Consider the following 18,051-nt stretch of genomic DNA (forward strand, 5'->3'; position numbering starts at 1 on the left):
AAGCTCAACTTTTTGTTTGCTTTTTTCTCTCTGCATGTTGTCAGCCTCGGGGTTAGCTGGGAAACTGGGCCCCAGGCAGTTGAAGTCACTCCCCAGGCTTCACGCTCACCTGCTGAAAGGAAGTCTTCAAGCTGCATAACTTCCTTATGCACTCGCTTTTTTGAAAAAGTTTTGGTCGAATCAACAAAGCAACAATTAAACTAATCAGCAAAGTCGTAAAGGGAGGGATCAAAAACACTGTGGAAACCTTATAAGCAACTTGTGTGGAAAGGGCCAATATTTGGGAGATCTCCCCCCAACCCCATCAATGGGTAGAGGACCATATTTTATATCAATGGGATCTGATCATCAAAGGTAGCCTCATGAAAATGTTAGAATAATCAAGCCAGTAATTTATTATGGCCAGATTAGATTTCTCCCCCTTTCTTTTGAAAGTGCGTGTTGTTTTCCTTTTCCACTTCTATTTCTTCTATATAAAACAATTCCTTACACCAAAAACAGAAGCAAAGCCTTTGGGAACCACCTTATATCAGGTTATATCACTATGTAACCACCTTATATCAGATTATGACCCAGTTGTTATGATGTCATGACCCCATCAGTTGAAAACCAATCTACTAGAATATGTGTTAATATTGTCCAGTTTGGGCTTACTGTGTAGATTTCATTAAAAAATCTTGTTCTTTCTCTAACTGGCTTTTTTTTTCTGGTTACCAGGAATCATGAAAAGCCATAGATACAGCAGATTTGAGGCCAAATACAAATAAATATGTCACTGAAATACAACAATAGTGAATCCATCAGGACACTTGATAATGCATTATAATTAAATTAGGAAATCTTAAGAACATAAGAAAGAACCTTGCTGGATCAGACCAGAGTCCATCTAGTCCAGCACTCTGCTACTCACATTGGCCCACCAGATGCCTTTGGGAACTCACATGCAGGATGTGAAAGCAATGGCCTTCTGCTGCTGCTCCCGAGCACCTGGTCTGCTAAGGCATTTGCAATCTCACATCAGAGAGGATCAAGCTTGGTAGCCATACATCGACTTCTCCTCCATAAATCTGTCCAAGCTCCTTTTAAAGTTATCCAGGTTAGTGGCCATCACCACCTCCTGTGGCAGCATAATCTTCAGTTGGGAAATAGTTATTCAGACCTCATATTTATAACCCATCGTTTCTCCAAAAAGGTGAATGTATATTATACGTGGGAGCATTATTTTTCACACAAAACCACTGAGAAATAGATTTAGAGATAGTGATTGGTTCAAGATTATCTAATGAGCTTAATGTCCTAGGCAAGGATTCAAACCCACGTCTCCTTGATCCATGTCCAGCATAAACCAGGTTACAGCATTGCCTTGAGAAACCATCCGGGAATAATGAAACTATTCTACATTTCTGTTATTGATTTGGTAATTGGAATCATTTCTCCAATCTCCATCTTTAAAGAAATCATTTTCCATCTTTAAAGAAATCATTCTCCAATCTCCAACTTTAAAGAAATCATTTTCCTAGATGTCTCAGCAGCTTTCAATCCCAGTGATCATAGCATCTTTTCAGATTGCCTTTTGGAGTTGGGACCAGGAGGCACCTTTTTGTGGTGATTACAGTCTTATCTGAAAGGTGGGTTTCAGGAATGCTAGGGGACCGGTGCTAGGCAGCTTCTGGGCACCTCGGCTTCTGGCCTGCGGAGTGCCAGGAAAGTGCTCTTCAGTTTACTGCGCAAGTGTGACGCTTCCTTGCAGCTTTGGAATCTTAATTGACCAGGCAGAAGTCCTTGTAGAATACACATGCATTGGAATAAATGCTGAATGTGGAGCTTAATTTCTTTCTCGAGTCTGAATCCCCAGGTAGCATAGAAAAGAAATCTAAAAACACACAAAATAAACACCTCATTGAGAGGTACTTTATTCCTCCGTTATCTTAAACTCTCCTTTCCTTTTTGAAAGAATCCTATATAAGCAACAAACATTGACACTGAACCTACGTTTTTAAAAAATCAACACCTGGAACTAAAACTTCTTAATCTCCAGTCATGGCTCAATATTACATTACTGGAAAATTGTTTCAGGTTGTTGATTCCTTGATTGCTCCTTTCAATATGAATGGGTCGCTCAATTTCTGTGGGCTTCAACTAAAAATAAGGGGATAATTTGCATTCTGATTTGAAAGCAAAGGCTTTAGGAGAAACAGTTTAGAAAATATTTTGTCACTGATTGATTGATTTAAATGGAGCACACAATGATTCTGTAATAAAGGAAAATATCTACAAATTACTGTACTGATGTTCTGTAGCTGCTTCTGTGAGGCATGCACTGTAGAGTTACTGCAAATCTAGCTGGATTGGGGGCAATTTCTTTGGTTGGGCTTGTCCAAAGATACAGGAATCAGTATTAAGGTGGTTTTTACACAGTGACATGCTTGTGTGATTTCTCCATCACCGCTGCATCCCCTGATATAGCATGGTAATGACCAGTGGTGGGATCCAAAAATTTTAGTAACAGGTTCCCATGGTGGTGGGATTCAAACTGTGGCGTAGCGCCAATGGGGCGGGGCGGGGCATTCCTGGGCGGGGCTGTGGCAAGGATGCAGCCCTACTCGCGCCCGGTCGCTTGAAGCGAGGAAAGCTTGAACTGCGCGCACTTGGCGTGATGGCTGCCCACGCACACCGGTGCACCTCCTGCTAGACTGCTTCAAGTTCTGCGCGCTACTGCTGAGAGGAGGGGCATAACTAAGGCAAAAATTTTAGTAACAGGTTCCAATGGTGGTGGGATTCAAACTGTGGCGTAGCGCCAATGGGGCTGGGTGGGGCACAACAGGGGCGGGGCACAATGGGGGCGGAGCAAAATCACCAATTAGTAACCCCCTCTCGGCACACACAAATAATTAGTAACCTACTCTCGGGAACCTGTGAGAACCTGCTGGATCCCACCTCTGGTAATGACAGCACTCAAATATTGTAGGGTTCCTGCAGTTTTCAGGGGTTTTATATATTGGCAACTGGATATTGTTATATCAACATAATGTTGTAACTATTTGTGTATCAAACCTTCTGAATTTCCAGTTTTCATTGAAAAACATATGTTTCTAGCCCCTTTGATTGCCTTTCCCTTTATATCTCCACAAGGAAACTGGATAGAGGCTTACTTTTAAAAAAGGAAGTTGGGTATTCAGATTGTTATAATGTTGTATCTCTATAACAATATTTAATTGCAGATTAAAATAAGGCATAAAATTTCTATGGGAGCAGGGAGAGGAAATGACCACTAGGAAAATAGGAAAAATAGTTGCCATAGGGGCAGAAAAATCCAGTCTTTTCTACACACACAGCAGTCATTCTGGCTTTGCTATGATCTTTCTCAAAAACTTCAAAGCAAAGATAATAGAAACGTCATATGACAAAGCTAAGAGAAAGCAGGAAATCCCACCCCCACCCTAGTTCTTGACATCCTTGAACCTGGGGCAAATAAGTCTTGTAAAAGTGGCCTAAGCAACTGTGTGTGTACTGTAGCTAGTGTGTATATGAGAGACAGAGCATTCCAGGGACTCCAAAATCTATTCCATCAAAGTTGGGGCTGACTTTCTGACACCTCATGGGAAAAAAATCCCAGGGTAGGCAGTATTTCACTTTAAGTACCTTTCCCAGTAACTCTCAGACATTTATGATAGGTGGGTTGGGACAACAGGATAAAAGGAGTCTACACTGCCGATGGCTGCCAAATCTGATATTTCCGTGCCCTCGCTCACATTTCACTGCTCTGTTGGCCTTTGGACTTGTCTGTTGTGTTTGTAAGTAGTACTATACTCGTTTGCTCTTTAAGAGGGCTTCATGAGAGAGAAAGGAAGGGCTACCATGTAAGCATAATTTTACCTTCTTGATGGTGACCCACAGAGGTGGGATCCAACCAGTTCTCCCCACTTCTCTAGAAGTGGTTACTAATTTTTCCTGAGTGCCGAGAAGGGATTTCTAAAGCAACCTCCCTGCCCAATAGGGACTGGAGGTGCGTGTGTGCAGCGACGCCACTGTTTGAATCCCACCACCATCGGAACCTGTTATTAAAATTTTTGGATCCCACCACTGGTGACCCAGAGGGAGATAAAGACAGAGAAATCACTCAGCTCTGCTGCTCTGGATTATAAGTGCTACCACAAACTGAAATTGTGCACGTGTGTATTAGGGATGGGCGTGGTAACGGCAAACTTTCCGCAACTATTTACAGCAGCACCTAAAGTGCTCCCCCCCCACCTCTTTTTTAGGTGATCAGGCAAGGGTGTTGCTCCAAAAGATAGTTCAAGAGGGTGCTTCTCCCTTGAAAGTGAGGGCAGCATTGGTGTGCACGTGCTGGTTTTCAGGGAGGAAAAATTAAACCTGGGGTGTGTGTGTGTTGCTATAAGCCTAACGGCAGGCATAAAATTTGGGTTGCCAACATTCAGCCCCTGAAATTACACCTGATCTCGACTTCAGAGATCAGTTCCCTTGGAAACAAAATGGCTGTTCTGAAGGGTTGACTTTCTACCCTTTTGAGGTCTCCGCTTTCCTCAACCTTTAGGCTCCATCTTCAAATCTCCAAGAATTTCCAAATATGTAGTATTGTACAGAAACCTGTATGGAAAAGTCACACATATTTTACTGGGGTACAAGACTGCGGATAGATGTAACCAGAGGTGGGATCCAGCAGGTTCTCACCAGTTCCCGAGAGTGGGTTACTAATTATTTGTGTGTGCCGAGAGGGGGTTACTAATTGGGTCCGCTTTTCCATCTCCACGCCCTCGCCTCCCCAAGAGGCATACTGCCTTTGAACGTGAAGGTTCCATATAGCAATTGCGACTAATAATGTACCTCCCTGAACTGGGTTAATCCCTTTCAGGTACTGCAATTCATGGATTCTCAGCCTTTCGTACCTTTTATCTCACCAGTCTCTATCAAAGAACCTGTGTGTTTCACCATTGCTGTGTTCAGATTTGTGAGTTGGGGCATTTTCTATAATGGGATGATGATTTAGACATGACCTGGTGCAAAAAAATTTGGGGGGGTCATGGTGGGGTGGCTGCCCATGGGGGGGGCATTCAACAGGTTTTGCCCAGGGCTCACGTTTGCCTAGGTACGCCTCTGCCCCCTCTGCTGAGGGGGGGCTGGCGAGGGAACCTGTTACTAAAATTTTTGGATCCCACCACTGGATGTAACTTGAGTGGGAGAGAGACATGGGAGTGGGTAGGCTATTCTGGGATAGGCAAAGGTTGGAAGGTAGGTTGGATCCAAGGGGTAGAGAAAGTGTGTAGCTGTAGGGAAAAGTTGACTACTAGCAGGGGAATACTAATTTTTTGAGGAGAAATACAGTCTATTACTTGAAAGGAGGGAAAGCACTGGACACATTTTGTCATGTTTTTGAAAGTCTGTCCTTCATCCGACCGTACTCTTCCGTTTCATCCTTGCAAAAAATCTTGTGTGGAAAAATATTCTGTTTGTGTGAGGGAGAAAGTTAGCAGCCCAACATTAGTTTCATGGTTGAGTGGGGTCTTGAAGCCAGGTCTTGAAGCCAGGTCTCTCAGTTCTAGCAGACACAATGCCACACTATTCACCCATGGGGCAGAACAGAATCAGAATCTAGATAAACAGATGGGGCCACACTGGTGAGTGTATAATTGGCACATTTAAGGAATCCATTCTTTCCCTCAATATATCCTGCCTTCCTGTTCTATTTTTAAAATGGTTTTAAGATAAAGCCAAGACATTTGAACTAAACATCTGTGATGGTGTAGGCTGTCCAGTGGGAGGCCAATCCAACCAGCTCATTACGAGTCTTTGGCAGGAGCTCAAAACCATCCTTATTTGGAAAAACATTTAATCTGGAATGTGAGAGCCGGTGTAGTATAATGCTAAGAGGGATATGCACAAGGGAAAACCCAGATTAAGGTTTGGGTCTTTATTTTTTTAAAAAATTTGTTTTGGTTTCTGTAATATCAACATCGAAGCCAGGTGTATTAAGAAATGGATTCTGTGGTCCATTCCATTGGTTAGAGTGTTGCGCTGGATTAGAAAGACTCTGGCCCCTTCCGCACAGGCAAAATAATGCGTTTTCAAACCACTTTCACAACTGTTTGCAAGTGGATTTTGCTATTCCGCACAGCTTCAAAGAGCACTGAAAGCAGTTTGAACGTGCATTATTCTGCGTGTGCGGAATGAGCCTCAGCTCCAAATCCCCACTCTGCCCTGAAGTTTACTGGATAATGTAGTCACTTTTTCACATCCTAACCTAGCCTGCGCTGAGGAAAATAAATGGAGAACCATGCATGCCATCTTGAACTCCTTGGAGGAAGAGTAGGCTAGAAATGCAGTAGGGAGGTTTCAAGAGGATGCATATTTATTTCATTTACACCTCACCTTCCTCCACAATGGGGACCCATAGTTTCTTGTACTGTTCTCCATATTATCCTCACAACAACCCTGTGAAGTAGGTTAGGCTAAGAGTCCGTAACTGGTTCAAGGTCACCCTGTGAGCTTCTAAGGCACAGGAGAGATTTGAATTTGGATCTCCCAAATTATAGAACTTGGGTCTCCCAATACTCAAACCACTATACCAGGGGTCTGCAACCTGTGGCTCTCCAGATGTTCATGGTTCACAATTACAATCCAGCCCCTGCCAAGTATACATGTCCGGCGGGGCTGATGGGAATTGTAGTCCATGAACATCTGGAGAGCCACAGGTTGCAGACCCCTGCACTATACCATACTAGTGTACACAGTTTTATATACCTTTACTTTTCACCCACTTGGGTTGAAATTTTCAGGGGGTGCACCACTAACTCTAGGGGTCACGCAATACCCAAGTGCAGGCAAAAACATCCCCTTTGTAGAGGCAATTAAAGTTGGAACAGGTAGCAGGAGTCATGAATTAAAAATGGGTGTCCCCTATCCTTACTCTTAAGCAAAGAGGGTGGAAGTTCTTCTATCAACCAGGAGTTGCGTGCAAAGATGAGGGGAATGAACATAACATAATTCTCCCTTCTTGGGCCATAGATAGTATTCAGTTGCTTTTATTAATCCTTTTCTTTGATGCTGACTCCTTGCTATGAATCGGAGACCTCCAAATCACCCTACCATTAACATAAAAACATTTTATGTTTTATTGCAATGTTTTCTTTTAAAAATTGTAATCCAGGGTTTTTGTTTGTTTTGTCTGCATTCTTCTTAACCTGTATTGCATGGTTTTTATTTTGCTGTCTTCTAATTATGTGATCTGCGTTGTGTCTCACCAAGAACATTGGACTATAAAAAGAAAGTAAATTGACAAAACTGGTACTTTGATTTTTAATAGGGATGGTAGCACCAGACCTGGAAGAAACCCTGAATCCTTGTGGCTGATATTCTTCAACCAAAGGTCTGCTGCTTAAGTCAAAGAGGACTGCATGCAATGGGCCTTTCCTCAAACATTGTGCTTGCCATTCTCTTGTTCCCCAACTGCTGCTGGTGTACAGAATGCAAGTCGGAGTCGGATATCTATGTGCCCAATGGTGGACCATGGGGCTACTGGGGAAATATAGAATATTGTCCAGCTGGTTATGCTATTGGCTTCTCACTGAAGGTATAACTGGCCTTTTCAATTTCATACCCCCTCATGCTGACGGGCTGTACTGAAGTTTCTGTACTTCTTTCTGTCCTTCTCTTCAACTGAAAATTTCAACAATTGTTGGAGTATCTGAACCAGAAAACAGTTCCAGGCAGGACTGTAACCAGGGCTGTATGGAGTCCCGGGTGCTTTCCCCACTCAGCGTTTGCTGCGCGCTACTCTTGCCAAGTAGCGCGGGGTCCAGCAGCATTCCCCACTACAGGGGCGGCAACAACGCAGCCGCCCCAACTCTGCTGCTCTCGCGCCCCCTCGGCGCGCGTAATTTCTGGCGCTGCTGAAAATGGCGCCTTTTGATGACCCCACGCAGAGCGCGGGGCAGTGGGAAAGCCAGGGAACACAATCCCTGCGCTGAAAAGGTCCACACCGGATGAAACTGACGTCATTTTTAAAAATGGGGAAACGGCCCTTGTCACACCTAGGGGTATCCAAGGCCTCCTTCCTGGCTCTTCAGCATTCATCAGAAACATGTCCTCTAGTCCCCATGATGCTCTGTGATTCATCTAGAACTCTATGCTAAACTGTTACCCTGATGTGATGATGTCACTTCTGGTGCACGTTGCTGCGATGCTGGAAGTTCTAGACCCTGTCCCCTCAAATTCTCTTGCAGGAGTGCCACCTAAAATTGGCTAACTTAAGCACAATTACATCCTTCCATGATGGAGTTAGCAATTTCCAATTAGTGCAGGAAATAAAAGGTTGACCCTAGGGGACTGTTTTGTTAGGAGGGGAACTTTCCTGCATCAGAAGCCTTCTCTTGATGCAAGATGGTATTCTGAGCATCCTGGGTCTGGGGAAGGCTGCTTCTGCTGGAGAAAAGCTCCTCAGATACTAGAAAAGACACATGGGTTCCAAGCCATCAGTCCCAAGGAAAGATCAGGCATAACCCAAAATGAGTTTAACAAGTCCAGAGCATGTCAGATTACAACCCCGCATCTGTAATATTTATAACAAGCTGCTCCAAGTACATCACCATAAGATTACTTGCTACAAGGGCCTATTTTGGACAGCGGCAGAGCTTCCATAGGGACATCTGGGGACAAATGCCCTGGGCAGCTGCCGTTCAGTCACATGGGGAGGCGGAAAATCACCCCCCACACCCCCGCCCTGGGGCAGCGGTGTTTTGCCACCACTGCTCTGGGTCGTCACCCCCTCTCCGCCCCCAGCAAGCCCTCTCAGGCTCACCCCCCACTCCTAACCCCACGAGAAAGTCCAGGACCTACCACCCCCACCCTAACCTACAGCTTCCCACCCTCCCCCAAGCCTCATTTTCTAACCTTCCCCCAACCCCTACCCTCACTTTGCCTCTCTCCCCCACCCCAATGCTCTAACCCTAACTCCCCACCCTCATACTCACCTACCAACCCCCCAGCCACTTTCCACCCTCCCCACCCCAATCCTAATCTTTCCACCCTCCTCCACCCCTAGTCTCACCTTCCAGTCCTCCCCACCCCAAGCCTTATCTTCTAATGCTCCCCAGCCCCAAGACTCACCTTGCCAACCCTCCCACCCCCAGCCCTCACCTTGCCACTCTCCCCACCCAACACTAACCTGCTAACCCTACCCACCCTCATCCTCTCCTACAATCATCTCCCACCCCTAGCCACACCTTCTATCCCCCACCACCCTAAGCCTTACCTTTCAATCCTCCCCCATGCCTCACCTTGCCACCCTGCCCCACCAGAACCCTCACCTTTCTGACCTCCCACCTGAAGCCTCCCATTCCACCCTCTCCCAATCTGCCACCCCAACCCTGCCCTTTCAACCCTCCTATCACCCCAAGCCAATCTGTTCCATCCTCCTCCACTCCAGTCCTAACTTTGTCACCCGCCCCACCCCACCCCACTCCTCTCCACCCTTCACCTATCCTCACCTACCTCAAGCCACACTCTTCAACCTGTCCCACCACTGAGCCACAGATGCACATACAGGTAAGTGTCACACCTTGAGAAAGGGTGGGGCTGCTATATCCCCACGAAAGTCGATTGCTGGGGAGGTCCTTCCTCTTCTACCCTTTTCTAGGGCCCATTGCATCTCCCCAGCAATGGGCTTTGCTGCTAGTAGATTGATTGGTTGTGGTGAGGGAGGGAGGGAGGGCAGCTGCCCATGGGGGTGGGGGAGAGGCAGAAAATTCAGGTTTTGCCCCGGGCTCCATTTTTCCTAGCCACGCCTCTGATTTTGGACACTAGGATCATCACATTTAAACTGAATCCTTCTCAAACTTCCCCCTTCCCCCCCATTTTTCCTTTCTCTTCAGTTCTCTGCTTATAACAAATATTTGCCTACATTATGAACTTTACATAGCTTTTTCTGGGATCTTGGAAAATCCAAGGAGGACATGGGTTTTGCTATTCGGTGTCTGTTTGATTTAGGCTGGTTTTTAAAATACTATCCAATCAAGGCTGCCATGTTCAGTTCATGGTACCCACCCGCAGAAATCAATATGCCTTACCCTTGTGTAATTGTGGGAGCCTTAGAATCCGCCCCCCTCCCAGCGTGCTTTTGATTCAGAATGTTCTCACTATCTCTTTATCTCTCCTACGTCAGATAGAGCCGTATCAAGGAGGTCAAACTGAAGGTGATGACACATCTCTGAATGGCATCCGTCTGATATGCTCTGAGGGTACATTTATTACATCTAATGTTTCAAAGTACGTAGCTCTGTGTGAACTAGCCTTGCTGTTTAGATGCAACAGGCCCTGTCTCTGTCTACCCCCCACCCCCACCTCTGTTGTTCCATGTTGTTAGCAGGGACCCAGGAATGGCCTTAGCCATGGGTCAGCTAGGGCAGTTGTCCTGGACTGGGAAGAACCATTATCACCCACAGGTCCACCACTCACAGAAGGGGAAAGGTCAGAGAATGGTGAGCAGGGTTCCTCTGTCCTGAAAAAGATGAAGGATTTCATCCAATTTCGTCATCTTATTGCAACCGTCTGTACCACTGTTAACCTGGTGAATCAACCGGGAAGAAGATGAGGAACCTGGGGTGTCATTTCGCCAATAAGCACCCAAAGAATTGTGATTTAAAAAATAAATAAATAAATTATTCATGATGACAACTAAAGACCATCTACATTCAGTAAATTTGAAAGCACAGAGGCAAGGGTTGCACGCAGGCAAGCTTCTTTTATGCAATTATATTTGCATAAGGTCTGCCTTGGGCCAGTTTCAGGGCGGCATATCTGGCATCAGAGCCTGTTTCCTGATTATGCCCATAACATATGTCTTAATGTGATACATGTCGCCAAATGTGCTCAAAACAGTGTTTAAAAGTGTGGATTTTAGTATTTAAATGAGGAAACTTTTGACCTTAACTTGATTGTTGTCCTACTTTGTGCCATCGCGCATTAGACTGCAGCACCTGTCCCCTAGCGTAAACCCCCCCCTCAATAATTATTCTTGCCTATTTTGTGTTATTGTCTTACTTGTGTACTCTACTTGCAATGAAGCTGGTTTTTCCCTCCCCTTGTCAGGTTGTTAGCTATACCCTGTTCCACATAAAGACTTAAGTAAAATTGTAACTTCATCCGCTATTTCCTGCCATCCCCCTAGATCGATGTACCCTGTTCCACACCCCTCACTCATCATTTAATCTGAACCAGGCTGTGATGAGTAGGGAGTAGGAGCATGGAGCATGTAGAAAGTGGGGGGCAGGAGGATATGGCGGTTGAAGTTACCATTTTACTTACATTTTTTTGTGGAACAGGGTATACCTATCTAGCAAACCCACAAAGGACATTTAACACTTGGAAAGTCTCCAGTTTTTGTGGTCCATGCGTGCTCCTACAAACAGCTATTCTGTTCTTTAGATGGGAAAGGCAAACACATAGCTAAGTAGATACTTAATGCACTCTTTCTTATTGCAAGTTGGCTACACCATGTGGCATGATATCCGTGAACTTCCTTTAACTTCCAGCCTTTTCAGAGGTCGCACCAGACTGCTGTCACTAGAATTGGACAGCAGAGAAATTATCATTTCCACAAGTGGACATCCTGACAGATCTATTCTGTCTGCTAATCCAGCTTGAGGTGCTAAAGGTTTCACAGATTACTGGCATAAAAATATGAATAAGTTTCTTAGATTCATTCCCCTTTTTCTTCTTTGGCAGGTGGGGTACTTGGTCTGGGCGCTACTATTGTCCAAGAGGTGGTAAAATGGTGGCTTTTTCTCTGAGAGTGGAATTACCCCAGTGGTTTGGGGATGATACGGCAGCCAACAACATTCAGTTCCGCTGTGAGGATGGAGACATATTGATCGGCAACTCCCATGAATGGGGTACTTTTGGCCCATGGAGTGGACCCTGCCCGAAAGGGATATGTGGCATACAGACAAAGGTGGAGGCGGAACAAGGGCCGGATGACGACACAGCACTTAACGATGTACTATTTTGCTGCTGTTAATGGAAACGTACTGCTTCTTTCTTGGTAACGACATAACTGCCTGCTGGTGTTGCTGGGGGTACGATCGATATAAATGTTATCCCCAATTAAACCTTATCTCTTAAACAGCAAGTTCTGTGTAGGTTTCTAAATTCTACTGCATTAAAATATATTTTTATAATCTCTGGATGGGAGGAGGAACCAAGGAAAAGTGCGAGAGAGGAATCAATGCATAGGGCTAGATGAACAGGGATGGAGACATCCCGCTGAGTCTACAGGGATGGAGACATCCCACAGCTGTCATGGTACGTCTTGAGACACAGTCTAACCCCACTGCTGGTATTTTCCTCCGGTGTGTGAAATAAACTGTCAGAAAGGTAGGCTTCTATCCCAGGGCCCGAATTAGCTGTACACATTTAGGTATTGCTTTATTCATATGGTGTATTCTTTAATAAGATGCTTCGGGTCTCTCTAGGGCAGTGATGGTGAACCTTTTTGAGACCGAGTGCCCAAACTGCAACCCAAAACCCACTTATTTATCGCAAAGTGCCAACATGGCAATTTAGAAGAAGAAGAAGAGTTTGGATTTATATCCCCCCTTTCTCTCTTGTAGGAGACTCAAAGGGGCTTACAATCTCCTTGCCCTTCCCCCCTCACAACAAACACCCTGTGAGGTGGGTGGGGCTGAGAGAGCTCTGAGAAGCTGTGACTAGCCCAAGGTCACCCAGCTGGCGTGTGTGGGAGTGCACAGGCTAATCTGAATTCCCCAGCTAAGCCTCCACAGCTCAGGCGGCAGAGCTGGGAATCAAACCCGGTTCCTCCAGATTAGATACATGAGCTCTTAACCTCCTACGCCACTGCTGCTCCTGAATACTGAAATTTAACCTGAATACTGAGGTTTTAGTATAGAAAAAACGGTTAGCTCCAAGGCGCGCGTTACTCGGGAGTAAGCTTGGTGGTAGTCAGTGTCTTTGCTTCGAAGCAACTGTGCAATGCTTTGAACAGGTGAATCATGACCATAGGAGGGTTTACTCGGAAGCAAGCCCCATTGCCAGCACCAGAGCTTTCTCCCAGGTAAAGGATCATGCTTTAGTTCTTCCCATGAAAATCAGTAGGGTTTAACAGCGCTTAACAGGGTTACCTACACTGCTTCCCCAAAACTAGGTGTTAGGTTTAGTGCTAATAATCTCCCTGAAATAATTTCACTATTATCACATGACGAACTCTGTTCATGCGTGCCCACAGAGAGGGCTCTGAGTGCCAACTCTGGCACCCGTGCCATAGGTTCGCCACCACTGCTCTAGGGAGAAAAGCCAAGTACAAACAAACAAATAAGCATTCAAAATCTGTCTGGTTTAAACACCAGAATGGAAAATTCACATTTTAATGTTGATGTAGATATATTGATCTATATCCACTTGTATTAATGCTGTGGAGTCAGGCCATGATTGGCTCTTCCACTGATATTAGAGGTTCCTCAGGCTTTGGCACAAGAGGCGGAGAGGAGTGATTTGGCTTGCCATGTCCTCCTCACTAAAGCCATGCACACTGCATGACTTTTTACTCATATGCATCCCCTGACATCTGGTATCAGCTATTGGTGGATCAGAAAAGCCTGCTGAGGAAGGGGAAACATAAGGTAGACCTGCTTCTGTAAGTATCTTCTTGTGTTTTGTTAGACTCCAATCCACTCTCATCTCTGCACTCTTATCCTTATGTTATCCTACATTACAGGAGTGTTGTAAACATTAGACAGTGTACAAGCAAAGGACCCGCAAAGACTTGTGGGAGGCATTCATTTCCCTTCCCTTTACTATTACTGCTTTCCTTTCCCTGAATGTTATCATAGCTTCTCTTCATTTTTTTTGCATCCTTCTTGCCCACTACCCAGCCTTCCTTTATATCCCCTGTCTTCTGTTTTCCCTCCTTCCTTTCCCGGGAAGCCTTTCCCCAGGAATTGAGAATAAAACTGCAAAGATTGTCATGCCCTTATATAAAGCAGTGGTGCGACCGCACTTGGGAGTACTGTGTTCAGTTCTGGTCGCCACATCTCAAAAAGGATATTGAAGAGATAGAAAAAGTGCAGAGAAGGGCAACGAGGATGATTGAGGGATTGGAGCACCTTCCTTATGAGGAGAGGCTGCAGCATTTGGGACTCTTTAGTTTGGAAAGGAGACGTCTGAGGGGGAATATGATTGAAGTCTATAAAATTATGCATGGGGTAGAAAATGTTGACAGAGAGAAATTTTTCTCTCTTTCTCACAATATTAGAACCAGGGGGCATACACTGAAAATGCTGGGGGAAGAATTAGGACTAATAAAAGGAAACACTTCTCCACACAACGTGTGATTGGTGTTTGAAATATGCTGCCACAGGAGGTGGTGATGGCCACTAACCTGGATAGCTTTAAAAGGGGCTTGGACAGATTTATGGAGGAGAAGTCGATTTATGGCTACCAATCTTGATCCTATTTGATCTGAGATTGCAAATGCCTTAACAGTCCAGGTGCTCAGGAGCAACAGCTGCAGAAGGCCATTGCTTTCACATCCTGCATGTGAGCTCCCAAAGGCACCTGGTGGGCCACTGCGAGTAGCAGAGAGCTGGACTAGATGGACTCTGGTCTGATCCAGCTGGCTTGTTCTTATGTTCTTATGTTCTTAAAGCTCTGCCAAAGCTGTGCATGCCAGTTGGTCTGGGCCCAGTTGTATGATGTTGAAAGTATATAGACTTGCAGAGGTCCTTATTTTCCCCTATATCTCCTCCCCATACAATTTTTTTTCCCAGCTCCTGGCAGCCCCCATACCCTCAGCTTTCTCTGGTTTCTTCTTTCCTTCCTACCTAAGCAGAAGCCTACCTTTTTCTGCACCCCCATCTTCAGCTACATTTATTATATATAACTGGGGACAGTGACCCTCAAGGATACTTCATTCTAGCTCTCAAAATTTACTGGAAGTCTCTGGCTCGAGAGCAGTCTGATTGTCCTCTACCAGTGCCAGGGCCTTTTTGGCCATGGCCCCTGCCTGGTGGAATTCTTTGTCTGAGGAAACCAGGGGCCTGTGGGGTCTGGCCCACTGCCACAGGGCCTGCAAGACAGATGTTCCACTAGAGCCATGGTTGAGAACTTTCCTCTGCTCTATTACATCCACCAGTCACGGGGAAGAGCCCCTCTCTTCTATATGCCTCCTTGGTTCCCTTCCCCATTTACTTTGTGAATGGTCTGTTAGTCTTGGGAGTAAACTCTGCTGGAAGCTTATGATGCCATTTTACTGTTGTTTATGATTTTTATGGAGTATCATTAGCTTTAATTGTTTTTGGTTTTAAATGTAGATTTGACTTCATGTTACCTGCCCCACGCCTCGCTGTAGTGTGTGCATGTCTGTGTGAGGGAACTCTGAATATAATAAATGAATAAGTTTACATCGTTCTTCTTTCCTCCATTTTTTCCTTACAACAACTCTGCAAGTTAAGTTAGGCTGAGCTTATGCAACTGGCCCATGGTCACACAGACAGCATTCATGGAACAACAGTCATTCAAACCTAGGTCTCTTGAGATTCTAGTCTGAGACTAACTACTATGCCACACTGACTTTTGTGGGTTCGTTGCTGTTGAACAGTAGCAAGCAGTCAAGCAAGGATGAGTCATGAAATCCACCCAGTGGTTGCTGCCATGCTTGGCCAAATGGATCCTCCCTTAAAGGCAAAACAGTCCTGGAAAAGGCCTTGCCCCCCACCCTTTTCCAGATAGAAACCAAGATTTGAAGGCTGGCAATACTGTTATGGTTGCCCAGCAAAAGAAACTGAGGGCATTCATTTAGCCTTTATTGGCATTAAAATCAATATAAAAGTGCAAAACATGTAATCAGTTCATGGAACTGAATCATCCACAAAACCCGTTACAGTAACTTATAACATTTATCTTTAGCTCCTAACAAAAACTTGGCAATTCTTTCACAAACATCAACCATATCGTTGTTGAGGAGAAAATTTTATCAATTCAACCCCTACAAATATTCCTTTTTTCTTCAAGGATAGGAGAGATCAGTCTTTCATGCAATGCTCTGTGAGTTGGACAGAGGCGTAGCAAGGAGGAAAAGTGCCCCCTTTGCCCCCATCCCACCCCGGAACGCCCTTGTCACACCCCACAGGGGTGTGCACCTGGTACGTCACGCCCCCCCCCCCGTCCCCTTGGAGCTACGCCTCTGGAGTTGGACAGACCAATAGAATGTGTTGAACTGTTTCAAGCACTCCCATTGCACAGGGGCATACTCTATTATCTAATGCTATTCTCTGAAATCTCCCGAATAACATAATGGATGGAAGGGAATTAAAATAACCTAATAAACTCTGCGATGTTTTGGATTTTTGAGAAGAGCCATTTTGCCTAGAGATAATTTAATTCCTAAGGAGACAGGGGAAAGTGAGGACATTCATTTCTTAAAGTTACAGGCCCAACTTCTATTATTTGGAGAAGGCTAGCCCCCAATGCATTTTTCTTTTTTAAGTTTCAGATTTTTCTAAGGCCTTTCTCGGGTTTGCAAAAAGATCTGTCCTATCTGTTCATGGTTCCAGTCTCTGGATTTATCTATCCGTGGCTTTGTCTACATGAGAATTAGATATTGTTGCAAATTGGGTTGTCAGTCTTCTGACTCCAGCCTCCTTCATGCCTCCAGTACTCTCTCCACGGATTTGCTGGTTTGAAGCCAGCAGGAAAGTTTAGAGAGGCTGGCTCTGGAGACAGCTACGGAGGCAGACAGGGGAACAAGAGCCTCCTTGCCCACCCAACTACCTCTATAACTACCCAAATGAGCTGTCCTCCATAAACTTTGCAGTTAGCTTCTAACTGATGAGATTGAGGCAACAATGCTTGAGGAGTGAGTGAGAAGCCCTACTCCCCACAGTCTAATAGCACTGGAGGCATGAGGGGGCGAGGATGCTTCTCACCCAGCTGCTCGTTTCCAGTGCTGTTGTTTCCTGGCTCACTGCAACAGTAATGTATTTATGATTTTTTATTTAAAAAAACTTTTTATTGCAGATTTACATTTTTTCCTCTGAAGCGGGGTGGGATTCCCCAGAATTGAGTAAAACCTCCATTCTATCATGTACAAATGAACCCCCACAGCCATGCTGATGGAGCAGCAGTGGCGTAGGAGGTTAAGAGCTCATGTATCTAATCTGGAGGAACCGAGTTTGATTCCCAACTCTGCCGCCTGAGCTGTGGAGGCTTATCTGGGGAATTCAGATCAGCCTGTGCACTCCCACACACGCCAGCTGGGTGACCTTGGGCTAGTCACAGCTTCTCGGAGCTCTCTCAGCCCCACCTACCTCACAGGGTGTTTGTTGTGAGTGGGGAAGGGCAAGGAGATTGTAAGCCCCTTTGAGTCTCCTACAGGAGAGAAAGGGGGGGATATAAATCCAAACTCTTCTTCTTCTTCTTCTTCTTCTTCTTCTTCTTCTTCTTCTTCTTCTTCTTCCTCTTCTTCTTCTTCTTCTTCTCCTCACTGCGAGCCCAGTTTGCAGATTTGAGTATCCACAGTTGGGCTCATACTTGCCTATTAGAATATGAAAAATTAAGCATTTTGAGTGCTTGAAATGAATGATTGGCATTTATTTTTAAACATCTGGGAAGTGCCTCTTTGGTCCACTCCACATGGGCCAATAAATACGGGTTTAGAACAAGAAAAAACCTGGGGAGGAGGGTACTTCACACAGATCCTACCCCTAAAGTGAGTCTGCTCCATGTTATTTTCCCCAAACTGGATTTTTTTGAGAATCGCGCTATTCACGAGTCTTTTGAAAAATCCCTGGTTGCATCTGCTTGTGAGCAAATGTCTGGGCAGGAGGCGCTTTATTCGGCTGCACTTTTAAAACATTTCGCAGCTTACATCTGCGTAGCCACGCAGGTGCAAATGGTCATATCGTGGTATCATGAGACATCAGCATGGCTGTGGGGGTTCATTTGTACATGACTGCGTAGCTGCACATAGATGGGAGGTAAATAAAAAAAATAGACGTGCCTCCGTGCAAAGGTGCAACAACAACC

At 45.2% G+C, this 18,051-nt stretch overlaps 1 protein-coding gene across 1 annotated transcript; it reads left to right on the plus strand.

Moving 5' to 3' along the window:
- The first annotated feature begins 7,417 nt into the window (after positions 1 to 7,417).
- LOC125432037 (vitelline membrane outer layer protein 1-like) lies at positions 7,418 to 12,031 on the plus strand. Its single transcript, XM_048495351.1, has 3 exons — positions 7,418 to 7,588; positions 10,178 to 10,281; positions 11,740 to 12,031. The coding sequence occupies exons 1-3, from the start codon at positions 7,418 to 7,420 to the stop codon at positions 12,029 to 12,031; spliced, it is 567 nt and encodes a 188-aa protein (XP_048351308.1).
- Positions 12,032 to 18,051: the final 6,020 nt, after the last annotated feature.

This window comes from Sphaerodactylus townsendi, linkage group LG04, assembly GCF_021028975.2.
Source record: "Sphaerodactylus townsendi isolate TG3544 linkage group LG04, MPM_Stown_v2.3, whole genome shotgun sequence".
Taxonomy (NCBI): Eukaryota; Metazoa; Chordata; class Lepidosauria; order Squamata; family Sphaerodactylidae; genus Sphaerodactylus; species Sphaerodactylus townsendi.

Coding starts and splice junctions, on each gene's coding strand:
- LOC125432037 (XM_048495351.1), top strand. CDS start 7,418: ATGGGCCTTTCCTCAAACATTGTGCTTGCCATTCTCTTGTTCCCCAAC. Junction 7,589..10,177: donor CTATTGGCTTCTCACTGAAG/GTATAACTGGCC, acceptor CTCCTACGTCAG/ATAGAGCCGTATCAAGGAGG. Junction 10,282..11,739: donor ATTACATCTAATGTTTCAAA/GTACGTAGCTCT, acceptor CTTCTTTGGCAG/GTGGGGTACTTGGTCTGGGC.